Here is a 27,499-nt window from a genome sequence, read left to right on the forward strand (position 1 = left end):
GTCCCAGCTACTCTGGAAGCTGAGGTGGGAGGATGGCTTGAGCCTGGAAGGTGGAGGTTGCAGTGAGCTGAAATTGCACCACTGCACTCCAGCCTGGGCAACAGAGTCAGACCCTGTCTCAATCAATCAATCAATGAAATGAACAGAGAAGGATATGTCCTAAAGGGAGGGGTTTTGTATTCTAAGCAAAAAGGTGGGAAAAGCAGGCCCACATTCCTGCCATTAGGCAGGCTCTAGGTTCAGGTCCCCTAGCTGGAGACCACCCTACTAGAACCTGACCTCTACCCTGGCTTGTAATTCCAGGTTAAATCAGTGATCTTTAGTATCTTAGTCCATTTGGGCTGCTGTAACAAAATACTATAGACTGGGTGGTTTATAAACAACAAGAATTTATTTCTTACAATTCTGGAGGCTGGGAAGTTCGAGATCAAGACGCCTGCAGATTCCATGTCTGGCGAGGGACCTGCTTCCTCATAGATGGCTGTAGTCTTTTTTTTTTTTTTGAGACGGAGTTTCACTCTTGTTGCCTAGGCTAGAGTGCAATGGCAAGATCTCGGCTCACCATAGCCTCTGCCTCCCGGGTTCAAGCGATTCTCCTGCCTCAGTCTCCCGAGTAGCTGGGATTACAGGCATGTGCCACCATGCCTGGCTAATTTTTTGTATTTTTAGTAGAGATGGGGTTTCTCCATGTTGGTCAGGCTGGTCTTGAACTCCTGACCTCAGGTGATCCACCTGCCTTGGTCTCCCAAAGTGCTAGGATTCCAGGCGTGAGCCACTGCGCCTGGCCTGGCTATAGTCTTAGTGTAAACTTACATGGCAGAAAGGGTGAGGGATCTCTCTGAAGTCTCTTTAATAAGGGCTCTGATCCCACTCCTGAGGGCTCTGGTCTCATGACCTAATCACCTCCCAAAGCCTCCCTCCTAATATTATCACCTTAGGGGTTAAGATTTCAACATATGAATTTGCAGAAACATGCGGACCATAGCTTTTGGCTGTAAGTCCTTTCCACCACTGATACCCATGTTCTTCAGTCAACTGGTGGCGGCAGTAAAGTGGGTAAACAGCAGTCTCACTACACTCAAAAACAAGCAGCCAGTGGCACCAGGTCAGTTGTGAAATAGTTTCTTTAGGTTACAACTGAGAGCATACAATCTAATGTAAGTGACTAGGGTGGTGCCTCTCAAATCTTACTGTGCATACAAACTAACTGGGCATCTCATTAGAAATGCAGATTCTGCATCAGCAGGTCTGGGTTGGGGCCTGAGATCTGCCTTTCAAATAAGCTCCTGGGCAATGCTGATGCTGCTGATCTATGGGTCGCATGGAGTAGCAAGGAGCTAGACCAGCCTAGGTCAGAACTGTCTTCAAAGAGGAGTCACTTAGAGCTGGGGTGCCCAACCCCCAGGCCATGGACCAATACTGTCAGGAACTGGGCCACACAGCATTAGGTGAGTGGTGGCTAGGCAAGCATTACCACCTGAGCTCTGCCTCTTGTCAGATCAGTGGCAGCATTCGATTCTCATAAGGAGCAGGAACCCTATTGTGAACCGCGCATGTGAGGGATCTAGGTCGCACACTCCTTACGAGAATCTAGCTAATGCCTGATGCTCTGAGGTGGGACAGTTTCATCCCGAAACCATCCCCATCCCCCCTCCATCTGTGGAAAAATTGTCTTCCATGAAAACGGTCCCTGGTGCCAAAAAGGTTGGGGACCGCTAATTTAGACAAAGGCAAAAGAGGCATGTGGCACTGTCTTCAATTTGTCTAGTTGTAGTCACATTTCTAGGAGGCTAGTCACAATTTCAGCACTGGCCCCATGTCTGCTAAAATGGACTTTCAATTCAGCCGTGTCACTTCTCTGGGCTGAATACAACTTGAAAATCTCCTAATTCTAAATGTCCTTGCTACTCCCCGTAGGTAAGAGCTAGAGAAGGAATGAATTCATTTAGCTTGGCAGTGCTACTACAGTATACACTCTGTACATGTGTTTCTTTGGACGTTTGGTTGAATGGAACAAAGTCCTTTCGGGTGGGAGGGAGGAAAAAAGAGGGGTCCAAAGAAAGCCAGGAGTCATGGGGTCATTCTTTCCACTATGGCTTAAGAATATGCTTGGGGCTGGGCACTATGCCTCATGCCTGTAATCCCAGCACTTTGGCAGGCTGAGGCAGGAGGACTGCTTGAGCCCAGGAGTTTGAGACCAGCCTGGGCAAAATGGTGAAACCCTGTCTCTACAAAAAATACAAAATTTAGCTGGGCATGGTGGTGCATGCCTGTGGTCCCAGCTACTTGGTAGACTGAAGTGGGAGGCGCTTGAGCTCAGGAGGTGGAGGTTGCAGTGAGCCAAGATGGTGCCACTGCACTCCAGCCTGGGTGGCAGAGTGAGACCCTGTCTCAAAAAAAAAAAAAAAAAAGAAAAGAAAAAGAAAGAAAAAGAATACGCTTGGGGTCTTCTTTCGTATGGAAACATTCATGATGATAACCTCCAATCACAAAGGTTCCACAGGAATGAAGGTAAACAGGAACACACATAAACTACCCTCATCATTCTACTTGTCCCAATTAGAACCATTCCCAGGCTTCTGTCCTGCTCTAAGCTCCAAGAGGCTGAGCTTGAAAGATTACATCACCTGGGCACCTCTGCGCTTTGTCTTCCCATTGGGTTCAGCTGATGAGCTACCAGTAGAAAACTGGCAGGTGGGAGAAGGTAGGGGAATACATATCCCACTTCATCACAGCTCTGGCGGAGGCTGCACCCCCTGTGGCTGCCACTCCTGCCTGGGGCCCATTTTCAGAGCTCCAGCTCTTGCTTCCTTTCCTTCCTGCTTCAGCCTGGGATGCTTTACACTGTTGCTAGTGCCTGGTACTTCACTATGTTTTGTTGCTTCTCCTAACTCTGCCTTTTGTACACAGTCCCTTCATTAAACTCTCTTCATGTAAAGCTTTGAGTGTGCCACCTGTTTACCGCCAGGACTCTGGCTGATTAAAGTCATCTCTGAGGGTGAATCCCTTGAGAAGTCACAAAGGCACACACGTGGATCTTCTTAGGGCAGCCTTCTCATGTAGGTAGGTGTGCGCACAGAACCTAAGGGGAGGTCTCCCCAGCCCCTGTTCATTCCATTTCTCCATGCTCAGGTGAGCACCTCAGGACGGGTTAATAAGCACAGACCAACCCCTCTGTGAGTCAGTTGTCAGCAGAAGGGGCCAGCCTCATTTCTGAGGTCATCTGCAGGGTGAGAAGCCATATTTAGGAGTCAGACTCTTATGTGAGGTACTTGCTTAAAGGGGGACCACTCTGTTCTGGTTATGTTGTGAGGCATTTAGCAAACAAAAATCCACAGTCTCATGTAATTCAGTTGATATTTAATTACAAGGAACTCAGGTTCTTACACAAGGCAGGAGATGGGAGTCAGCCGCTCCCCACAAGCCTTTCCAGCCTGGGTGACTGAGGCTGAGGAGACGGGGACACATGGAACATATGGGGAGGGTTCTGGCACAGTGTGTCCTGCCCAAAGCTGAGGGTGGTGGCCACTGGGGATCTGCCCTCGCGCTGGCCAAGGTCTGCCATCACTCCATGAGGCAGAACTCTGACTCCTGCTGTCGCATGTTGGGTAACACATATAGAGCCACAGCTGCAATAGCCAAGAATACCATAGGCTTCCACAACCCAAACATGTTCTGTGGGACCAAAGAGAAACTGTGAGTGCCCAGCCTCCTGAACCCTGCCCTAAGCCAGAAATCACCTGCCTATGGGTGCCCAAGACACCTCAGGAACATTGTGGATCGGTCTCTCTTACCTCCTGGGTAACCAGTGGAGGCAAGTGATCTCTCAGTCCTGGCACCACTAGACATGTGGCCCAACACTGTACGCACCACCTTAGGTGACAGCCTGTATTCAGGCCTCCGTTTCTCCCCATGGGCTGAGAATACTAGCTCCCACGTGAAGACGCAGGCTCAGGGGCCAGACTTCCAAGTGGTTGCAATGAGAAAGGACTGAATGCCATGGAAATAAAGAGGAGGCTAAACCTGGCGCTTTGGGAAAAGCAGCAGCACCTCATTAGTTTCACTGCAGTGAAGTGAACTCAGAGTCAAGAGGATGGGGAAAGGGGAGTAAGACTGAGGGGAAATGAAGAAAGTGCACCACGGAGTGCAGGTAAGTAGGAGGTTCTTAGGCAGACAAACTTTGACAGAGAATGACACTGGTTCAAGGAAACTTAAGGAAACCTGTCACTGGGCCTGAGTCATTAAAACACTCCTAATCACCAGGTATGTTGACTGACTTCCTGGCGTATGTGCTAGAGTATGCTGAGGCTTCCAGACACTGCTGGCCACTAGGGAACCCTGCTGATTCAGGGGACAAGTGGCACCATCAGAAGATATCCAAAAAGCATCCATTAGGGAATATGAAAATGTTAGACAAGAAAATACATACTTGGGGAAATAGGTTTTATTTTTATTATTTTTTTGCTCTACTACCTGAAAGGTAGAATTTGGATTTTGAGTCATAAGCTATAGCATAGGTAAGAGAAGGATGGTTTCAAGTAAAAATGGAATATAGCCCATTAATGCTAATAACACATTTTCTCAGATGATACTTTATCTAAAAAGAGGATTTTAAGCCTGCTAAAGAGCAAAGAAAATCTCCCGAGCTTGTAGAAATAGCTACTAAGAACAACAGAAGATATGAAATGGAAAGCCAAGCAACGTTAGAGGTGGATATACAGAGTAATTCATGTAAGAAAACCAAGAGATCGGCTGATGGAGGAGGATCGCTTGATACCCGGAGTTCAAAGTTACAGTGAGCCATGATCATGCCACTGCACTGTAGCCTTGGTGACAGAGTGAGACCCTGTCTCTAAAACCAAAAACAAAAACTAAGAAGGGAGCTAGCTAGAAAAAAAATTGACATGCTCAGATGCTTCTATCCTAAAGTGCATTGCTAAGAATGTTAGTCTGGTGTTCTTAAAGGAGGGAGGAGCTGAAATCCTTAAATGTGACTGGTGCACCTCACACTGGGCAAAGGCAAGTTTCTGCATGGGATGGGGAAAGGGCCAGTGTGGGTGTCCCAAAGGGGTAAGTTGTGTCAAACTCTCCTTTTAAACTAGGTGAGCTAAGTGACAAATCACAGGAATCATGTTTTTGGATGTTGAGTTGTTTGACAGGATTTTCTATGATCTTTGCAGATAATATGCAGAAATAAGGGTAGGATGACAGTACAGTATGTTGAATGACAGGTAAGTGACCAATGAGCTGAATAAAAGAACCCCACGAGACGACACTCTAGAGGCTCTGTCCTCACTCTGTCCTCTGTAGATGAAGATAGGGAAGGTGGGCTTGCCACCCCTGTAGACGATGTGAAGGTGGCAGAGGAAGCAAGTATTTTAAAACCACAGGGTCAAGATTAAAAACACATACACACAGAACCTTATAAGGTAAGAACAATGAACTATAATAGGGAAGAATGGAAAATTCTGCCTTTGAAGCCTCAAAATCAAATGCAGGTACAGAATGGGGAAAGGACGCTTAGCATACACAATCTGCAGAGGGGCTTATAAACAACACATGAAATAAATTAATAATATATTAGTTACCTAAAGAGCTAATGTGATCTGAGGTTGCCTAAACAGAAGTATGGTGTCTTCCTCCTTGGGACCAATGAAGAGAAACTGCTCAAAATGAGAAGAGATGATAAGGGGAAGCAAGATTGGAATCTTATCTGTTGCTAATATTGAGTCCTTTTAATCTGATTCGCAGCTTCCTGGCTGTTTTACTTAACTTCTCTATGCCTTAGTTTAATCATATATAAAGTAATAATAGGAGTAGCTTCTTCACAGGGTTGTTGCAAGGCTTAAATCAGTTAATATACCTAAGTGATTAGAACAGTGCCTAACACATAGACTGCATTTTGTAAGTGTGTGCTCTTTTTATTAATGATGGGGTATTTTATAATTTATAGAATACTTTCATCTATTTTAATCCATCCGGTCCTGACAAAAACCTGTGAGGAGGGCAGAGGTTTGATCATCCTTTGTTTACATTTGAAGAAGCTAGAGCTCAGAGTGTGCATTTTGCTCCCTGGGACAACAGCTGTCAGTAGAGGCAGACTCAACCGAGTTCTCATGCTTTCTACACACTGGGCTCCCTCAGGTCCTGGCTGCACAGTTGCATGTTGGGGCCTCCCAGAGCTTTGGGGATAACAGGCCCCACCAGTAGAATCCTTCACCAGCAGTTCTTCCTCTCCCCTTGATTGGGCCAGGCTGAGTCTGAGGTGGTGGAAGGCTGTGGCTGAATGCTTTGGGTCTCACCTGTAGTGCCTTAAGACTTCTGGGGTGGGGGGCACAGGGGAGAAAGAGTCATAGAGAGGGGCTCCATCACTAAAGCAATTGTGGACCAGGGAGTAAAGGGAATACCTAAAGTTAAGAAGAAAGGTGGAGGCTTGAAGATGAGTAATAGGAAAGCTGGGGAGGGAGCAGGAGGAAGGACAGAAAAGGAAATGGAGAGAAGTGCCACCAACAAATGCTCCAGCTGCCACCCTGTGCATTAAGCTACATTCTGTTCACAGGAATGTGAGAAGAGAGGGGAGTAGAGGGGGAGGCAGGGAGAGCATGAGAAAGAAGCAACACAGGACTAGAGAGAATACCTTATGGGTTCCAGAAGGCAGGTGGAACCCCAGTCTTCCACCTTAGGCCATAAGACCACATTCTGCCTCCTGAATTTGGTATCCTGTTGACAGCCTAGATTACATGTGTGGGAGCTGACTGGAAAGTGGCCAGAATAAATCAGTCTTAATTTCCTGAGAACACAGATCTCTGGCTAGTAGAAACTTTTCACTAATACCACATTCCCTCCAGAAAACCTAGCTTGGGAAGCCAATTACATGGAATCTGACCCACAAAAGAGATAAACAGAGAACTAATAAAATTTCCCGGCATTCTGTTCTGACTTTTCTGGAGACTGGAAGTCCAGAAGCAGAGAACTGTTCAGTAGAAAGAGCAGAATACAGTAAGGGTTCAGTTCCATTTCACCAAGCTTGACGGACCAACTTAGGTTGCCCTCCTACCAGTGCCCCTGGGATGATCATGAGGATCAGAGCTCTTCAGACCTCCTCTCTCCCCCAACAGAAGAGGGATTCCTTATTTTGCCATCCTGGGTAGCAACAGTAGTGAGAACTTGACTCTGGAGTTAAAGACAAAGAGAGTCCAGGCCAGCCTTGCAGACAAACATCAGCTCATCAGAAGTGGTCAGGCTAGCCATCACACAGAGGATGAGCGGGGAAAAAGAAGTAGTGAGGCAGCTTTGACAGTAGCAACCGAGCTGGGCTTAGCCAAGTTTTTCCCAGCCAAGGATTGAAACTCAAACCATGTCTCTGGCAAGCATTCCAACCTCCTATGCATTACAAAGACATGCTCAGAGATGTCACAGGCTTTGCAGTAGCCCAAGGAAAAGTCAGAACTAAAACTCAGACCTGAGCATCACCTGTTGTAAAATAGTACGAGCAAGAAGCAAGCACCTGGGAGAAAAGGGAAAGAGGAGAGGCCAGGGCAACCTGCACCCTCCCTCTATCCCTCAGAAGGAGAGGAAGCAATACCAGTACCTGCATTAGGACGACGTCTCAGCCCACCAGCACCAGAGCAAAGCCGAGATGACCACCAGGCCTACAAGAGGCAAGGAGAAGATGGGGGGATCGGGGGTAGGGGATGACTGCAACACACCAAAATGAGAAAGAAGCACGAGGAGAGACCAGGAGATGTGAGACATAAACACATGGATCCAACAGATAATGAAGATGAGAAAACAAAGGGAAAAGAGAAAGGAATCAAGAGGTTAAAAAACAGGTAAGCTAGAGCAGTTGCATGTCTTTTCTGCTGCCTGGGCCTTGGTTCTTTCCACCGGCAGTCTGCAGGAATTGCAAAATTGAATGGGTTAAGCAGCAGCTAGGTCCAAGTCAGGCGGTGAGTCCAGTTTTCTTTCTGTCTCATCATATACCTCTCATATCTTGTCAAGCAGGACGTATCTGCACCTAGACCTTTCTTGTGATGCTGCAGAAAGTAAACAGCTTCCTTAGTGGAGTAGTGCAGATACTTTTCCTAGGTTGCTCTAGGAAGAGCCAGTCTTCTACCAGGCCACCTGTCCCTTTGTTCTAGCCTGCTTTCCATCAAGTTTCTTAGTATTTTGGGCTCTTGTCCCTTTGATCGCCTAGGAATCTAATGATATCATTGTAAAACAACATGCACCAAAACAAACTGACAAGGGAGAAGGGCTAGTTCTTTCACTGCAACAGTCTTCCGGAGAGAAACTGCTTTTGCAAAGTGGTAATACGCGTGCCCTAGAGCTGCCTGCAAAAGACGCAGGACCCACGGGGCAAAGGGATCTCTCCATATATAGAAACATAGAATGTATTTGAAGTAGAAAAGTCAGGTCTAGCTTTAGAAATGTGGCACCGAAGGTAAAGGCTCTGAACCAGCACATGGTGGAATATGATGAGCTCAAGGAAACATGATAGTGGGAGGGGCTGCAGTGGCTCCGACTTTTCACATCTTAGGTAATGGTCCCCTGGCACAAGGTAAGCAGAGCACTGCACACTGGATCCTTAGCCAGTGCTGAAGACCCAATTGCCGGAAATTCCAGATATCCTCAGAGTTGACTGGACAAGAGGCTTTTTTCTTTACCTCTCTTTAGAACAGAAAGAACCTGTAATGTAAGCTGAGGACTTACACAGGAAATACTCTAACTCTGTAGAGACTCTGGCCCTGAGTTAAGCCCAGGGCAAGAATTCAGTTGCTACATACCTGCAGAGATGTACCAGTTAATAAAATATGGAAGTACTTCTATATTGTTGGTAAGTTACCCCTGGCATTCTAGCATATATATCCCAGGATACCTCCACCCCAACCTCTCAGTGATCTAGCAACTGTAGGGCTAGGGATGGTCTCCTTGGACTAGTCTATGCTCCTACTGTACAGACGTGAAATATTTTCACTATCACTCTTGATCACTCCCAGGCCCCACCTTCATGTCCTGTGATACCCAGAATCCAGGGGGCGACACAAGCCTACAAAGAAGAGATTATCCCCCTGACACACCCCTAACAGCGACAACAAAGGTTAAACCTAACAGGGCACCATAGGAAAACCGGACTGAGTGACTTGCCCAGGCTGACAAAAATGGCCTGAAGTAGACTTCACGCTGTCAATGTCCTTCCTGCAGTGCCGAAAGAGGGATGAGGGAACGCTCCCCACATAAGGAAGGTAACAAAGGCTACTATGTAAATGAAAGGACGCCAGGGACCCCACGTTCGTTCCCAGAAAAGGTGGTCATTGTGAGGTGGTTCCACAGCAAATGGGGCTGAGCCCGTGATTTCCTGCAGACAGACTGCTCTCGCCTCCCCCTTCTGCATCTCCACCTCCCAGAAGGGCCGTGCCTTACAGTGAGAGGCCTCCACTCCTAGAGATATCCATCCTTGGCAGGGCCACCCATTAACTCTGAGGTACCTGAGCCCAAGATCCCACTTCCCACTTGATCTAGCCTTTGGCTCTGGTTACCTTTTTACTCTCGGAAAGTCTGAGGGGGTTGTTTTCTTCGGGACTTTCAAGGGAAGAGTCAATGTCATCTTCCTCCTCTTCACTGTCTTCTTCCTTCTCCTCTTGCTCTTTGTCCTCTTCATTTTCCTCCTGATCTTCTGTGGATTTAGCTTCCCCAGGATCTGCTGGCTCAGCAACTAGCTCATCCCCACACTGCTCCTTTGCTTCCTCTTTCACTTCCTCCTTTTTTTCCTCTTTCATCTCCTCTTTCTTTTCCTCCTCTTTTGCTAGTCCATCTAATTTCCTCTGGCTGGCTTTGTAGTAGAGCACCACCTCCAGACTCTGTGGGGTGGGAGTAGGGCAGGATGAGGGCTGCGTTACCTGTGAAGCTCCTACTCTCATGACAATGCTGTACTAGCTCCAGGAAACATGACTTCCAGCATGTCAGAGTGCAAGGGTGCAGCCCGGTGCTCCGGGACTGTGAGCCAATCCTCTGAGCATATGTAGAGGGCATCACACCTCACCTCTCAGGACCACTATGTCTGTTGGCCAATAAGCCATTTCAAACAGCTGCCAGAACTAAAGAGTCTTGGGTGTGCACCTAAATTGTTGCTTCCCACCCCTACAGTGACTCTTCTTTTACCCAATCCTCTTTCACTTATTAGTACACAACTACTTTGAACAAATTCCTCCCTCTTCATCTATTTGGTCCTTCTCTTGGGCATGCAACCCAGGAAGAACAGGGGCCCCAGCAAATGGGGTTGGGTGAACTGAAGGAGTTGTCCAGCCTAGGGGCTGTGGTCCTTTAGGGCTGTACCTCCCAATGTGAGTTGTCTGTGTTCAATGTGAGTTGTCTGAGTTGTCTGTGTTCCACTCTCCCCATAGCTTCACAGGAAAAGGGAGCACCCACTTTCCATTAAGATGGGAACCACTGTAGACACTTCAGAGATCCCAGAAGCTTCTCTACAAATCCCTTGCCTGGTTGAAAGGGTGGTGGAGACAATGCTTCTTCCCAGGATCTCCTCCTCCTTTCTGCTTATCTGGCTACCAAGGTTACTACTCACCTTTCTGGTCTCAAAGTCACTCTCAGAAGTATCCGAGTGCGGCTTGATCACCTTTTTCATTTTAACCCCATTGGCGTTCTTGTTCATGTTCTTATTAGCATTCTTCCCCCGGGCTTCTTTGACAACAGAGGGCCTCTTCTCCCTGAGCTGGCGGAGCTCCTCCTGGCAGCACTGCAGCTGCCCCTCCAGCTGCTCTTGCACTACCAGAAGCCGCCCCTGCTCATCCATGCTAGCCTGGTATTGCAGCTGCAGCTCTCGCAGCTTGGTCTGCAGTTCTTTGATCTGTTGGTAGTGAAGGGCCAGTTACCCAGAGTTGGCTGGTTATGCAACCAGCTGGCTGATCATGCAACCAACCTCAGCCCTGCTTGGGGGTCTCAGAAATCTCCCTGCTAAAGCCCACAGGAAGAGAAAATATTCAACTGTGAAAAATGAGCCTCTCAAATAGTTTTACAAATAGCTTCTCCTAACTTGAGGCACCTGATGACGTACATCTAATAAGATGAAAAAAATGGCAGGGCGTGGTGGCTCACTTGCCATCCAGTGTAATCCCAGCACTTTGGGAGGCTGAGGTGGGCGGATCACTTGCGGTCAGGAGTTTGAGACCAGCCTGGCCAACAAGGTGAAATCCCATGTCTACTAAAAATACAAACATTCGCTGGGCTTAGTGGAGCGCACCTGTAGTCCCAGAAACTTGGGAGGCTGAGACAGGAGAATCGCTTGAACCCAGGAGGTGGAGGTTGCAGTGAGCTGAGATCGTGCCACTGAACTCCAGCCTGGCAACAGAGTGAGACTCTGTCTCAAAAAAAAAAAAAAAAAGAAGGTCAAAACGATTTAAATGGTGTTTTCTACTGTGACTGGGGAATAACAACAGGGCTGCTATCAATTCTGAACCTCGGGGATTTATTAGATAGAATTCTTTTTTTTGAGATGGAGTTTTGCTCTTGTTGCCCAGGCTGGAGTGCAATGGTGTGGTCTTGGCTCACTGCAAACTCCGCCTCCTGGGTTCAAGCGGTTCTCCTGCCTCAGCCTCCTGAGTACCTGGCATTACAGGCATGCGCCACCATGTCCAGCTAATTTTGTGTATTTTTAGTAGAGATGGGGTTTCTCCATGTTGGCCAAGCTGGTCTCGAACTCCTGACCTCAGGTGATCCACCCACCTTGGCCTCCCAAAGTGCTGGGATTACAGGGGCGAGCCACCGCACCTGGCCTAGAATTCTTTTTATGGGAACTCCTACTTCATCCAACCCATCTCTCTAACAGGAACAATTACTTAAAGAACTGTGTTGTACACTCCTGAAGTGTGTACTGGGCTCCTGCACCTCACCCTGGAAACAGAGGCAAGTCACATTCTGCTCCCTGATCTCGGGTTTTGTCTTCCTTGGCTGATGGCAGAACATGACCATCCCCTCAGTAGGTACCAATACCAACCAATCTGGACCCATGTGTTCGCTGCTCTCTGAATCTCTCCCGTGTGTATACAAAGAGACCCCCATTGGACTGTGAACCCCTGGCCAGACACAAGACTTCTGTCCCATTCCTAGGGGGTGCAGAGCACTCTTCTTGGCATTGTGAGAGATCCAAAAGGAGACATGTCCCTGTCCTTGAGCTGCTTACAATCTAGTTGCTGCTCCCAGTTGGTACACCAGGAGACAAGGCAAATGCACACAAAGTGATGAAAGAAGATTGGCAAATGCAAAAATACAGTTCTACAGAAGTGGTCTAGAACACAAAGCAAAAGAGAGAACAGAAGTGGCAAAGAGAGAAAAAGAAATCATTTGATGCGTGGAATCCTGATGACCAGTAAACCCCAGCTCCTCGGGCACTTGGGAATGTCATCAGGGATGCAGCAGACTGCCCAGCCTCTGAGGTGCATGCTGTCCCTGCTTTGTCCCTCTCTCTTTGGCCTCTCTGAAGTGGCCATGACCCCTCTGGCTCCAGGGGCTGCCAGAGGAAACCCTGCCTCCCTGACAGTGGTTACCTCATTCTTGTCGTTCTGGGGGGCCACGGGCTTTTCAAGGCATTCCATGCACTCCTTGAACTCCCTTTCACAGGCATCCAGCTCTTCCTTCAGGTCTTTCTGCTTGGCCAGTAACTTTTCCATCTGCTCTTGCAGCTGGCTGTGTTCCTCCTGGCTTATCTGGTACATGGCCTGCACCGCCTGCAGCTTGATCAGCACCTTCGCAACCATTTCCTCAAAGTGCTGCAGAGGGTGGGGGAGCAACAATAGCACCCTGAGGAGCACCTAAGCTCCGCCCCACTCTGCTAGGCCCTTCCCTGGATACCAAACAATGGCCACCAGGATCCAGAGCTGCCCGCGGGGGAATACTATATTTACCCCCATTAAAGAGCACCATGGCTGTGGTGAGGAAATGGACTGAATCTTACGGGCCTCTGTCCAGACGGGGGCATCTCTCTACAAGAGGGCTGAGTGGGAGACCAGGCTGCCATGGGTAGAAGGCTTCACTTACTTTCAGTAGTTCCCCAGGTCAGCTCTGACCCCATTCCCACACTTCTTGTCCCTTCCCCTGGTGATGCATCTCTTAAAAAGACAAGAGTCCATCGTCCCCTGCCTGACCTGTCACCTGGCAACCGTTACCTCCATGTCTTCAGGCTCAGCAGGTTCCTCGTCAGTGCAGCTGCTGACAAAACTCTTCTGGCAGGTGTCAGAGCTACTGGTGCTGCCATAACTCTTCTTATAGGTAATGCTGCTGTCGCTAGTAGTGCAGTAACTCTTTCCATAGGCCTCACTGGCACTGGTGCTGCTGTCATAGCTCTTGAGAAAGCTCTCGCTGCTGGTCTGGGTGCTGGCGTAACTCTTGTTATAGCTCTCATTGTCATCCACAGTGGTATCATAAGTCTTACGGCAGTTCTCATTGCTGGGGGCCATGCTACCATAGCTCTTCCCGTAGGACTCAAGGCTCATTTTTATAGAAGGGGACTGGACTTGAAGCAGCTGCATTTCTTCCAGGCAGAGCTGCAAGTCTGCCTGCAGTCTCTTCCGCTCCTCTAGGAGCCTCCCTTGCTCTTGCTGCAAGAGCTCCTGCTCCGCCTGACTGGCCTCATACAGCACCTGCAGGGCCTGCATCTGCTCCATGAGCAGCTTGGATTGCTGGGGGCAGGGGTGGGGAGACATTATCATTATTGTGACACTTCAGTCCTTCCAGCTGCACCTTTCCTGGTACAGATGTCTGAAAGCACACCTTAGAGAATGGCATGCCTACATTTCCACCTCACCCCGGCTTATGTCTCTGACTTAAACTACAGGTAACTGGCATGTATCAGTTTCTTGCTCATTTGGGAAAATATCCCCAGGGCAGATACTCCATAATTTCCCGGCTCCCATTTCAGCTGGTTTCTGCACTTTGGTACATCCCTGTCTCCTTGGAGCAGTCCCGAGTGGGTTTCCAGAACACCTTGGCTCCCCATCACACCCTCTTCTCAGTCAGGTATACCTGTTATCCTGACCTTCAGGCTCAGTCTCCCTGCCCACCCCTAGTTGTAAAATCAGCCCGGCCTTGAACGCGGCAATATGAAGAACTGGAATCAAAGTCTCACTATTAGTTCCTGTATCTCCTGCCCCAATTCTGAATCTGGCCTCTGGGCATGTTTCCCAGGCTCTCTGGGCCTGGCTTCTTGGCGCTGATGTCCAGGATGAGATCTGATCAGTTAAGGAAATATTTTATACCTGGTTCCCAGCTGTGTTACCCAGGCCTGCAGCCTGGACATCTGCTGCCCCTGGAATATGATCCAGCCTCACAGTGTTGACTTCTGCTACTCCCTGGTTCTCCTTGTTCAGAATAAGATCTGAATGAATAGATTCGGCCTAAACCGAAACTGTCTACCTGCCCTTCCTCACCCACGCTGAGACCTCAGAACAACTTTAGCCCCCAACCCTGAATAGAATTGTACGGTGATCTCCACCTGTGTCACCTCATCGGTATGACCCCTTGCTGGTACTTGAGAGGCATTGATTTTCTGGTCTAACCCCTGTGACCTTTCTCTGTTATTGCCACCAAAGTTCCAATGAAGATAGTGTGGTCAGTACTAAGAACCCCATGTGCTAGGAATTCTTCTCTTAGAAATGAAAGGGCCCAAATTTGCCTCACAGATAACACCAAAGGTGAACGATTTTGATAACTGAGAACCGTACTTTTCCACTCAAGAAAAAGATGACATGTTTAGAGTCAGTCCAAAGGAATCCAAACACACACCAAACTGATACTATACATCTTACTAGGAATGAGTCAAATGATCCGATGACAGATTTTGGGTCATCCCAGCTCTGCCCTGAGTGCTCACAGTGCTTCAACTGGGCACTGTGAATATCAATATGATAAAGGATAATGGCATCTAGGTGAGGTCCTCAGGCTGTATCTAAAAGCCACCTCTTAATGGAGCCTGAAAGAGGTCACAGGTGGTGAAGGGCAGGGCTTTAGCCTTATCCTCACCCCTGGCCAAACAGGCCTTCCCAACTCTGACCCTTCAGCAGTGCCCACTCTCCCTGTCATGCTGCTGTGCTCAGGAGAACTGTCTCCCTACCTCTTGCTATGGTTACCTTGTTTCGATTATATTTTGAGGACTTAGCCAATTTGGAATCATCGGGATTCTCCAGCACTTCCTGGAAATGAGACTCTTTGAAACGTCGCAGCTCTTCGTGGATCTCTAATTGTTCTTTTAATACACAGTCCTGGTTCTGTATCAGCTTCTTCTGTTCCTCCTGCATGCCTTGGTAGAGCAGCTGCAGCTCACACAGGTCTTCTAACTTGGTGAGTAGCTCCTGACTCTGAGGCGGAGTAGAAGGAAGGAGGCAAGGGATTGTGGTGGTTACACAGAAAGTCCGATGCCTCCTTGGTGCCTCATCCCTGCTGTGAACAATTCCCTGAAGAATCTCAGGGCTGGCTTCACAGAGCCCATCTGGGGACAGGGGGAGTCTTTCTATGGAGACCAGCTAAAAGTAGCAATGGTTTCTTACGTTGGGATATATTTTGTCGTTTACAAAGTGGTTTCAGGTGCATTTTCTCCAGATGGACTAAATAACTAAATATAAACTGCTGCACAGATTCCAGAGTATAAAAGGTATTTTAAGATTTAAAGCCCTTATAAGAAAAACTCTAATTGGCTCTATGGAGCTTTTTGGTTTGGGGAGAGTGGTGAGAAAGTAAGGAGTCGTTGGTAAGAAGAAGAAAAAGTTCAACCTCCACCCTTCTATTTTTCCCTAGTCACACAGGGAAGCTTCTCAGAGCAGCTTCCCCACAGTTAGCAGCTGCCTCTGGCGGAGTTACCTTGAGTAAGAGGCCACTCTTGGGCAGTGGCAGTGTGAGCCTGTGCAGCTCTTCCTGCAGCTGGCCCTGCTCCTCCTGCATCCTCCTCTGGTCCTCCAGGAGCTCACACTGCTCCATCTGCAGCTGCCCCATCTCCTTCTGGCTGGCCTTGTACTTTTCCTGCAATTCTGTCAGTCTGGACAGCAGTGTGTCACACTGTGGGTGGGGGCGGGTGCGGAGGGGGTGGTTACTCTGTAAGGTAAGCTTCCTGGGTGGCTAACAGAGCACTTCTGCGCTCTCCTGCCTCTTGTGATTCTCTCCCTGTGCAGTCACTTTGGACTGGTCACCCCAAGCCACAATGCACCCTGGCTGTTTTAGATACCGATTGGGGATCCCCCACAGGCTGCTCTTTCAGAGCAGGTTGCTCTAGACTGGTGGCTGGCCTTGCTCTAAACTTCTACCATTCCTTTCTGGGGGCAGTTTGATGGCGAATGCTATCGATGCCCCTTTCCTCTTCTCTGGCCCTTTCCTTTGGTGTATACACCATATTCCCACCCTGCTGGGAACTCTTAGCTCCTGTTATTCTCATTAACCCCAGTTGTTTTTGAATGCAATTACACTCCTTACCAATAAGGACCTAATTTCACCCTAATTTTTCCCATTTTTGCTTTCCTAATTCTCTCTTTATATCTTTAGAAAGAATGCGCTATTGCTGAATTTGGATTGAGAAGTCTAAATCATCCCATTTCCAAAAACCCAAATCTTCCAGTATCAGACAGATCTCAATGCTGTTTTATGGCTAGAGAAAAAAACAGGTGCTGTCTGCCAGCATGCTTCTCCTTTCCCATCGTTTTTCCCATTAGGGGAAGAGGTGACGAGCAAGTCACGGATCCCCTGGGCTCCTAAATTGAGTAGAAGTGGAAAAAGGAGGAAACGTGAGCCTGGATATAGAAAGGCAAAGAGACTGTTGAGGTAGCCCAAATAACCTTCCCAGTCCTCTGTCTCCTGAAGGCCTTTCCCCAGGGACAGGAACTACTGAGTTTTCTGGCAGAATGTGACCAGCTCCACCATCTTTAGAGACTCTTGGGCCTTTTCTCCAACATGCTTCAACACCTTTCCATTTCCCATCAGTAATCAGGAGCTGAAAGTGCTCAACAGGATAAATGATAACGGCTTGCATTTTATACACTATGGAAAAGAAAAAAAATGAATAAGCCCTTATTTATCACTATCAGGATTTACTACTAAAAGGAAGTGAGATAAGAGTAGAATTCTCTTCCATTTAAAGAGGGCACAATTCAACCTTCAACAATTTAATTACTGGCAGGGCATGGCAGCTCATGCCTGTCATCGAAGCTTGGGAGGCCGAGGCAGGTGGATTACCTGAGGTCAGGAGTTCGAGACCAGCCTGACCAACATGGTGAAACCTCGTCTCAACTAAAAATACAAAAATTAGCCAGGCGCGGTGGCATGTGCCTGTAGTCCCAGTTACTCGGGAGGCTGAGACAGGAAAATCGCTTGAAACCAGGAGGCAGAGGCTGCAGTGAGCTGAGATCGTGTCACTGCACTCCAGCCTGGGTGACAGAGTGAGACTCTGTTTCAACAACAACAACAACAACAAAGAATTTAACTACTTCAAAGTCACAGAATAAATCCTCAAAGAGCCTAGGTCCTTCTCTTGCCTAGTCAGCACTCTATATTCCATTGTCTACATACATGGAATCATGTGTAAAACCTTCAGGGGTTCAGACTGGGATCCAAAGGTATTGATCCTACTGAGCTGTGGCTCTGGCTCAAAGTCAAGGTCAGGGCAAACTGTTCTGTAGTTAGCAGCATGTGGCCCTGCCTCTGCTTCCTGCCTAGGAAGCCCATCAAGCCCTTCGATTGGGTGCCTTCATCTTTTGCCTCTGTACCTCCTCTCTCTGGAGCAAGTGCCCAGGAGCTGTCACCTCTCTGAACAACAATTACCTTGTTAGCACACTTTCCTTTGTCCTCCGGACTGGGCTGGGAGGCCTTGAGCTCTTTCAGCTCCAGCTGGCAGAGCAGGAGGTCCTGCTCCAGCTGGTCATACATGTGCTTCTGCCGCTCCAGCTCGTCCTTGCTGGCCTGGTACAGCTGCTTCATCTCCTGAAGCTGAGCGTGCGTCTCTGTGTTCTGGGCAGGGGAGGCAGGCCTGGCCATCACCCCAGGCACTCCTGCTGCTGAACTCTCTCCTCCCAGGCAGGGACTAAGGGGACCCATCTTCCTTTGTCCTTCTCAGCCCCAATTTCATCCCAGCCTGGGATATATACCCAAGATGGACCCGTCCCTGACAGGCTTGAAACACAGACCTTCCCAGTGTAGCCTCTCCAGTTAAATAAATAAATAAATATAAAAATAATTTAAAAAGAAACACAGACCTTCTGGGGCTTCCTTTTTTGGGAGGTAGGGAGGGAAAGGGACTTCCTTTTTATATGCTGCTTTTCTGATTTAAAATCAAAGGAAGATGAGAGCCTTGTGACTCCCTGTTACCTTTCTCCTAAGCACCTCTTTGGCCCCCTCACTGCCAGCTCCTCCACACTCCTACCATTCCCTCTCCTCCTCTGCACTCTCACCCCCACACAAGATGAGGCTACATCCTCCCTCACCAGGAGCTTCTTTTACCTTCTCATTGCTCTCTTTGAAGGAGGCCACCGTATCCCTGAGGTGCTGCAGCTCCGCCTCATGGCACTGCAGCTCCTCCTGCAGCTGCTGCTGCCGTTCCAGCAGCTTTTCCTTCTCACATGTGACGTTCTGGTGCTGGAGCTGCAGCTTCTGCAGCCGGCACAGTAACTCCTATGGTAGAGGGGGCTTTGGGCAGTGCCTCTGGGCTCCTTAACCCACTCACTCTTCCGTGTGAGTCACTTGAAGACACCGACAGTCTAAGATGTGCTTCTCCCTGCCCTTCACTTCCTAATGTCCTCATATCTAATGTAGTACTCGAGCAGGGCTGGAGTTCTTTACCTGTGGTGCTGTCTATGTGGTTGCTGGAATTATTTTTAACTCACTACTCTGATCCACCTTTCCCAAAACCTCAGAAGGATGCCCTTAGCACCTAAGTTGTCCCCTCACCTCTGGTTGCTGTTACCTTCTCACTCTGCTTTTCTACAAGTGTGGATTTCATGACTTTGAGCTGCCGGAGCTCAGCCTGAAGTTGCAGCTGCATCTTTAAGAGCTCGTTCTGCTCATCCTGGCTAGTATCATATTTTTTCTGCAGGGTACAGAGTCTGGACTTCAGCTCCTCATTCTGTGGTAGGGAGGATGTGAGTAGAACAGTTACTCTGGAGAAACAGCAGATCTTTTTACGGATCAGTTGGGTTCCTTTTCAGATGCAGACATCTTGAGGAGCTCCCACAGGTCTAGGGTTTGGTTTCTTCTGTGAGACAGACACTCAGTAATGACCACCATTTCTAGAATGCAGTGCTATATGACTTCTACAGTTGGTTTCCAGCAGACTGTGCCCAGTTGCAGGGCAAGAGTCAGCAGAGCACAGCCATACTCACTGTGCCCACCCTGGTTGAAGCAGCCCCTCCATGAGGCCCTTCTGCCCCCACCCCAGATGACTCCCTGGGCAGTCTTTACCTGAGTGACACTGTGGGAGGTCTGAAACCGAAGCACCTCATTCTGAGCACACTTGAGCTCCCTCTGCAGCCGCCTCTGCTCCTCCTCACTGACCTGGCGATGATGCTGTAGCTCTTCCAACTCACAACACAATTCCTGACACTATGCAGGAAATGGAACAGGGAGGCTTGTTTACTACAGATACCACATGTGCTCCAAGAACAAGCTTGGGGAAAGTATGGCATTCTTTGACTGGAAGATTTACATCAGGCAAGCAAGACCCCAGAATACTGTCTCCCGTCACAGTGCATGCCTGTGGAGATGTTTCTACCACAGGCTGGGAGAAGGTGAAAGAAAGACAAGAAACGTGCCTGCCCTCCCCACCCTCTGTGCCCTACCTTGTTCTTCATGCCATGCATCTGCTCTTCAGCATCCCGTAGCTGCTGCCGTAACAGCTGCATTTCAGGATCAGGCTCTAAGAAATCCATTTCCGAAGTCTGAGACTCTGCCGACGTCATACTTAGTGTTTGGGACTCCAGCCATCTCTCTGTTGCTCTCTGTGTCCTGCAATCCAGAACCCCAGAGCTGTGCTTGAAGGGAGTTCTGCCTGGCAACACCAGCCATGCATGCTTGGTCCTGATGCCTTCATTTTAGGCCAAAGATAGTAAGGGGCCTTCTATTGTGACTCACCGCTCAGATAAACATGCTTAGAAGACTATGGAAAGTCTCCAGCACCTCAATCTGCAAAGGTGTGTTTGACTCTGGGAGACCCTTAGAATGCCAGTCCAGTTAGTTTTCAGGCTAGGCCTAGTCAAGCCCACTCCAATCTGGAAGCATTGTGCCTGCCATTAGACTGAAACAAGTCTATGCGGACAATAAACGAATCTCTTCTGATCTACTTCAGGGCAGAGCAAACCAGAACCCAGTGCCTAGAGCAAAAGTAAACTTCAGAACTCACTCCCTCTAGTCTTGAGATAACTGGGTCGGATCCCCATGTCTGCTTGTAGATGGTATCTGTATTCTTTGGAAACCATGGAAAGGACTGGGTCTCCAGGAGCAGAGGAACGCTCACTGCCCTGGCATCTGCCTTCAGGGGAAAGCCCAAGGCAAGACAGAGTCCTGTGGAACCCCATGACCTCTCACTCTCCAGAGACAGCTGTACCTCTCACTCTCCAGATCTGCAAGCTGCCCAGTGAGGCTGCTGTTGCTCTCCTGCAGGGCCCGGTATTCCTCATTCAGGAAATGGTAGCGTTCCCGCAGCTCCTGCAGTTCTTCTGCAGAGGACAAGCAGAGAGAGATGAGACCAGGAGGAAAGGAAAGCACTGATGACCAGCCCCCAGTTTTCCTGTTTTGAAACATGAGAGCAGAAGGCTAAAGAGCTTCTCTTTTTCTAAAGACAGAAAAGAGAGATAGAGGCTTAGAAGACAGGGCCCAGGAAATTCCACAGTGCAGTGAGTCTTGCTCCTCTTCCCGATAGCTGTCCTTCTTCTCATCTGCCCTGAAGATCTGCCCTGTGTGCTCATCTTCAAAGCCTCAACCGAAGCAGACTCTTGAACTTTTAGGAATTTTTGAAGGTTTAATTAAGTTTGGGGTTTACTGTATGTAAAGTTTCCATTCAACTGTTTATGATTACCTTCCAATTATGCTCTTAGTACAAAAAGCTGAGAGATGTGAACTGTCAGATGTGACTGCCAGTACCTGCCTTTCAGGCATTCTGAGTTTCCTTGTATGTCCTTTATTCCCACACCAAATACATCGGTCTGGATGTGGTAAAGAATTCTTGCCAGGCATAGTGGCTCAAGACTGTAATCCCAACACTTTGGGAGGCCGAGGTGCGCAGATCCTTTGAAGTCAGGAGTTCGAGACCAGCCTGGCCAACATGGCAAAACCCTGTGTCTACTAAAAATACAAAAGTTAACCAGGTGTGGTGGTACACGCCTGTAGCCCCAGCTACTCAGGAGACTGAGGCAGAAGAATTGCTTAAACCTGGGGGGCAGAGGTTGCAGTGAGCCAAGGTTGTGAGACTCTGTCTCAAAAAAAAAAAAAAAAAAAGGAATTATTTCTAATGGCCTTTTATCTGCTGACAGAAAGAGCCATCCTAACCAGACTCACATATCATCCTCAAGCATTAGAAGAGATCCAGCTGAAATACCCCAGTATATGTCTCTAAGCACCAGTCACCTATACCTATACTATTTCCTTTCTGGTTTTGTTTTGTTTTGAGATAGTCTTACTCTGTCATCCAGGCCAGAGTGCAGTGGCACAGTCAAGGCTCACTGCATCCTTGACCTCCCTGGACTCAAGTGATCCTCCCACCTCAGCCTCCCGAGTACCTGTGACTATAGGCACACACCACCAAGCCCGGCTAATTTTTGAATTTTTTTGTTAAGATGGGGTTTCACTATATTGCCCAGGCTGGTTTCAAATTCCTGGGCTCAAGTGATCCACCTGAGTCACCATGCCCGCTTTTAAGGCTGTGATGATACAAACACCTGTATCTGTTTTGTTTCTTCGTGATTAAGAATTATGTTGGCCGGGTGCAGTGGTTTACACCTGTGATCCCAACATTTTGGATGGCCAAGGTAGGAGGATCATTAGAGCTCAGGAGTCCAAGACCAGCCTGGGTCTTGAGCAAGACTCTGTGTCCACTTGCAAAAAATTTAAAAAGAATTATGTCTCTTAGAACACTAATTATACTGATATTTAAAGAACACTAACTTGCTCTAATTAAACCCAAGACCTATCTTACCTGCTGGAAGATTCAACACCCTAAAAGTAACTTCGAATGCTTCCTCTTAATTCCAATCAGAATTCCTTAGAATACTGCAGATTACCATAAAAGGGAGGGCGGAAACTAATCTTTAATGAAAACTAATCATGCACTAAGCATTAGACTTGATAGTTTCAGCCTCAGATTTGGTAAGTGTGCAAGTGATTTTGACATGCTTCACATTTCATTTAATTCCCAAAATAGTTCTGTAAGTTTTTTTTTTTTTTAATAAACTTTGAATTTTAGATTAGTTTTAGATTTACAAAAAAGTTGCAAAGATAGTACGGAGTTTCCTGGGAGGGTTCTCACCCAATTTCCCTAATTGTTAACACCTTACATTACCATGGTATACCTGTCATGACTAAGGAATCGAATATTGATACATTACTATTAACTAAACTCCATAGTTTACTTGGATTTCTCTATATTTTCCCTAACGTCCTTTTCCTGTTTCAGGATCCCATCTAGCTATTAGGTTTTATTAACCAATTTTGATTTAATATCCCGGATATAGAAACAGGCTCAGAGAAAGACCGTAACCAGACCTCCTATGTTCCTCCTGCTAATTAGTGGAGCTGAGATACTGAACTCAGGTCTGTTTGACTCCAGCCCAAGCCTTCCCACTGTGCCAACCTTCCTCTCCCAGCACCATTTAATCTAAAGGCTCTTCTGAGACGCTTGATACAGCTGGAAAAACTTGCAGTTCTTTGATTCCTTGTTGATTGCCTCTGCTCGACCTGGCCAAATATAGGACTTCCATTATACTCAGATCATAAATCTAGCCGCAGAATAAAGGCAAACTCTCTGATGTCATGAATCCTAGCAACTAGCTGGGAGACTCACTGTCTGAAAGCAGGGCTCTAGGCTTTTGGGTAACTCATGTATTACTTGGAATAACTTTTCTTCTCTAGCTGTCTTGTGCTCTCATTTGTTGCCCCCTAAAGCTTCTATTTTGGGGAGAGCTAATGGAACCTAAGAATTAGCATCCCTGCACCTGGAAGCAGGGCCAGAGGTCCCCCATAAAGCAGTTTAGGCAAAGCACCATGATGCCTGGGCAGCAGGAAGAGTTTCCCAAGGTGACAGGTCCCTCTTTGCCCATCTTAGAGCTGGGAATTTTCCCAGAAAGGGTTTTCCCATAGTGAAATCAACAAAGACCCAATGACTCTCTGAAGAAGAATTCCCAGGGTACCTCTCCATGGTGCTATTTCTTACACCACCATGGACTGGTTATGTAATATCTGGGTAGGTTTTTCCCCCTTACTGTCTTTTTAAAAATTTTTATTTAAAATTTTCTTTTAGAAAGAGATAGGGTCTCACTTGGTTGCCCAGGCTGGTCATGAACGCCTGGGCTCAAATGATCCTCCCATCTTGGCCTCCCAAAGTTCTGGGATTACAGGCATCAGCCATCATGCCTGGCCCCCTACAGTCTTGAATTCGACCTGGAGGTTTTTTCTAGAGATTCCTAATTCATGATCTAACACCATCTTCTACCATTTTCCTATGTATTATCTCCTTTCCTCTGCTTGACTTTACTGACCCACTTGACGGCTCTCATACCTTGCAACCCAGAGTAATCTGAGAGACCTAAACTACTGGATGGTTCAGAGCTCTTCATTTCCATTTCTGCACGGAGGGAGGCAATCTCCATCTCGTAATCTCCCCGAATGCGTTCCATGTCTTCAAGTTCATTCTGCATCCTGCAGAGATCCTCCTGCAGGGACGCTATGTCACTCTCATGTTCAGTTGCAGAATCCTCTGCTGCTTGCCGCAGACTCTGGATCTCAGCCTGGGCCAAATGCAATTCCCGTTCTATTTCCTTAAGTTCGCTTTCTTTCTCATGCTCTAACAGGGAAATCTCCTCACGCAGAGAACGCAGCTCACCTGCAAAGTCCAAAGGTTGAGATGATCAAGAGGGCGGGTGAACTAATCTACCATGTTCTAGAGGCACAAAATTAAAGGGAGACTTATTTCTTGTCTGCAAAGTCCTGAAAACCTCGTCTCTACCCCATCAGAGAAGTATAGCATCATGCTGGATGGACGAAAAGGAGTACCTAAGAAGGGAAAAGAGAGTGACTCTATGTAGTAAGGTCCAATAGAAAAGTAGATTTTGGGCCGGGCGTGGTGGCTCATGCCTGTAATCCCAGCACTTTGGGAGGCCGAGGTGGGCGGATCACAAGGTCAGGAGATCGAGACCAGGGTGAAACCCCGTCTCTACTAAAAATAGAAAAAATTAGCCGGGCGCAGGGGCGGGCGCCTGTAGTCCCAGCTACTCGGGAGGCTGAGGCAGGAGAATGGCGTGAACCCGGGAGGCGGAGCTTGCAGTGAGCCGAGATTGCGCCACTGCACTCCAGCCTGGGCGACAGAGCGAGACTCCGTCTCAAAAAAAAAAAAAAAAAAAAAAGAAAAGTAGATTTTGAGGCCTGGCACCGAAAGCAATCAGTCTACTGTAAACAAGAAGTATTACATGCTTCTAAGGAATCACCTGATTGTTAAAGACCTAACTTCATTTATAGTATTTTCTTGATGCCCTGAATCTTTCTAGAAATTCCCTGACTCAAAAAATGTATACAGACTATTTTCACCTATTCATCCTGAGAGCTTTACAGAGCCTCAAAGTTCCCATGACCTACCTGTGGTAAGTACTGGACCTAAAACAATGTGCACAACTCAAATTCACATATAAGTTCACTGCATAATAACCAAACACGGGATAATAATCTAAGTGTCAGTCGATAAGGGATTGTTTAAACTGATGATAGTTAGGCTGGGCGCAGTAGCTTATGCCTATAATCCCAGCACTTTGGGAGGCCAAGGCAGGTGGATCACTTGAGGTCAGGAGTTCAAGACCAGCCTGGCCAACATGGTGAAACCCAATCTTTACTAAAAATAAAAATTAAATTAAATTAAATTAAATTAAAAAGTCAGGCATGGTGCCATGCCCCTGTAATCCTAGCCACTTGGGAGGCTGAGACAGGAGAATTATTTGAGCCCGGGAGATAGAGGTTGCTGTGAGCCGAGATCGCACCACTGCACTCCAGCCTGGGCAACAGAGTGAGACTCGGTCTCAAAAAAAAAAAAAAATAATAATAAAATAAACTGATGATAGTTAAATAGAATATCATGCAGTCATTTAAAAGAAAGTATCAGATCTATGGTGAAAACAAAGAAGTTTCCATATTAACTGAAGAAAAGAGCTGTAAAATATATGCTATGATCTAATTTTTGTAAAAAATATTTTATGTATAGTATATAACACACAAATGGACAAACATATAGAAAAAGGCCTGGAAAGATCTATGCCCAAACCATAATGAGCAGTTGTTTCTGAGGTATGGGGTAACATGTGATGAGGTTTTTACTTTACATATCATATACATCTGTGCTGTTTGGATTTTCAGAAGAAGCCTATATTTTCTATTTTTTAATTTACAAAATAATGGGTCAAGAGTTCTCTGTATCTATGGAGCATCTCAGAGTTTCTAGACACATGCACCCATCTGGGATCAGAACCAAAAAGTGGAGAGAGTAAAAGCCACTGATAACAACAGTGAATTTAGGATTTGAGGGCCAGGATGAGAGAATTAATGAGGATTGGGTTGGAAAGGTCAGGATCTTCCCATAAATCCTTTGCAAGGCACATTCTCTCACCCCCTTCCCCCAACTTCTGCTCATTCTACTCACCATTCAGATGTCAACTTTTCTAGTTTGTACCTCCAAAAAAACTAAGAGAAGTCATCTATTAAATGGTCTCATAAAACCTTGTACTTTGCTCTGTGTGTGTGTGTGTGTGTGTGTGTGTGTGTGTGTGTACTTAGTCTCCCCTTCACCTGGTTATAAGCTTTATCAAGGCAGAGAGCATATCGGGTTTGCTCACCATTACAGCTCTAGGATCTAGTATTGTGCCTGAAAACGAAGCTCAATAGATATTTGATGTATTCATGCATAAATAAGGCAACAGTTCATCTATTCAACAAACTTTTACTAAGTATCTCCTATGCGTACAGAACTAAATATTTGGGGGGTTTTCCTTTTTGTTTTTGAGACACAATCTTGTTCTGTTGCCCAGGCTGGAGTGGAGTGGCATGATCATGGCTCACTACAGCCTTGATCTCCTGGGCTTAAGCAACCCTCCCTCCTCAGCACCTCTAATATCTGAGACTACAGGCATGGGCTACCCTGCCCTGGTAATTTTTTTTTTTTTTTTAATGTAGAGATGGGGGTCTCTTTCTGCTGCCCAGGCTGGTCTCAAACTCTTGGACTCAGGTGATCCTCCCATCCTGGCTTCCCAAAGTGCTGAGATTACAGGCATGAGCCACCACACCTGACCCTGTTTGGGTATTTTTTAAAAATTAGAATAGAGTCTAGACTTTCAAAGAAGACAAATTTGGACATGCTTCATAGATAGATGCTGAGTGGTGAGGGCTTCTCAGGGGAAGATCTACCCTGCTCCCCTGAGCTCACATGTGGAACTATGCGCATGTCTTTTGCCAATCTTTCCAGTTCTAGAATGATCCTAGCTGTTACATCTCCTTGATCTATTCAACAACTATTAACTGATCCTTAACTGCGTGCCAAGGCCAAGAATCTCCTGTTAGATTCTCTGACTTCCTATTGGAAGAACAGTCAGCTCTACCCCCACTACTGAGCAGCACAGTGAAGTCGGTCTAGCTAGGGAGACACACAAGGAAACTGGCCATTAGGATAAAGGCCCTAGAATCTGGGGTGGGCCTTCTGGAGAAACAGACCAACCTCCACTTCCCTAATATGCTTTTGATGTTAGGGTTCAACTCTCCCTTAGGTGCTTCTGGCCCTAAAAAAAATGGCATTCTCGGTCAAACACGGTGGCTCACACCTTTAATCCCAGCACTTTGGGAGGCTGAAGTGGGTGGATCACTTGAGGTCAGGAGGTCGAGACCAGCCTGGCCAAAATGGCGGCACCCTGTCTCTACTAAATATACAAAAATTAGCCGGGTGTGGTGGTGGGCATCTGTAGTCCCAGCTGCTGGCGAGGCTGAGGCAGCAGAATCACTTCATCTCAGGAGGCGGAGGTTGCAGTGCGCCGAGATCACACCATTGCAGTGCAGCCTGGGCCACAGAGCGGAACTCAGCCTCAAAATAAAAATAAAAATAAAAATAAAAATTCTCAGATCCACTGGGAACAGAAGGTGCAGAGTCACCTAGAGTCGCCCGGGGCAGGACTCAAGGCCTGGGGGCAGAGCTACTCCGGGAGCGCCCGGGAGTTGAAGAGGCCAGCCAGGGTTCCCCGGGTTCCGAGGCGCTGGCGCCCGTTGAGTATGGGGCTGGGAC

General features: G+C 47.5%; 1 protein-coding gene across 3 annotated transcripts in view; it reads right to left on the bottom strand.

Moving 5' to 3' along the window:
- Positions 1–3,345: 3,345 nt before the first annotated feature.
- LOC105474517 (coiled-coil domain containing 136) overlaps positions 3,346–27,499 on the bottom strand; it is a 31,273-nt gene continuing 7,119 nt past the window's right edge. Inside the window, exons 5-19 of one of the 3 annotated variants that reach the window (XM_011729263.3) lie at positions 23,750–24,073; positions 20,585–20,696; positions 19,821–19,986; positions 19,444–19,584; positions 18,950–19,108; positions 18,487–18,657; positions 17,812–17,997; positions 15,865–16,059; positions 15,138–15,365; positions 13,179–13,691; positions 12,561–12,782; positions 10,583–10,864; positions 9,540–9,860; positions 7,592–7,698; positions 3,346–3,675 (exon numbers count right to left, since the gene is read on the bottom strand). In XM_011729263.3, coding sequence (XP_011727565.1) covers positions 7,597–7,698; positions 9,540–9,860; positions 10,583–10,864; positions 12,561–12,782; positions 13,179–13,691; positions 15,138–15,365; positions 15,865–16,059; positions 17,812–17,997; positions 18,487–18,657; positions 18,950–19,108; positions 19,444–19,584; positions 19,821–19,986; positions 20,585–20,696; positions 23,750–24,073 — 3,122 coding nt within the window. In that variant the 3' untranslated portion in view covers positions 3,346–3,675; positions 7,592–7,596. The remainder of the gene's footprint in view (positions 3,676–7,591; positions 7,699–9,539; positions 9,861–10,582; positions 10,865–12,560; positions 12,783–13,178; positions 13,692–15,137; positions 15,366–15,864; positions 16,060–17,811; positions 17,998–18,486; positions 18,658–18,949; positions 19,109–19,443; positions 19,585–19,820; positions 19,987–20,584; positions 20,697–23,749; positions 24,074–27,499) is intronic. The other 2 variants (XM_024790681.2, XM_011729279.3) reach the window with 2 other exon arrangements.

This window comes from Macaca nemestrina, chromosome 4, assembly GCF_043159975.1.
Source record: "Macaca nemestrina isolate mMacNem1 chromosome 4, mMacNem.hap1, whole genome shotgun sequence".
In the NCBI taxonomy this organism is placed as follows: Eukaryota; Metazoa; Chordata; class Mammalia; order Primates; family Cercopithecidae; genus Macaca; species Macaca nemestrina.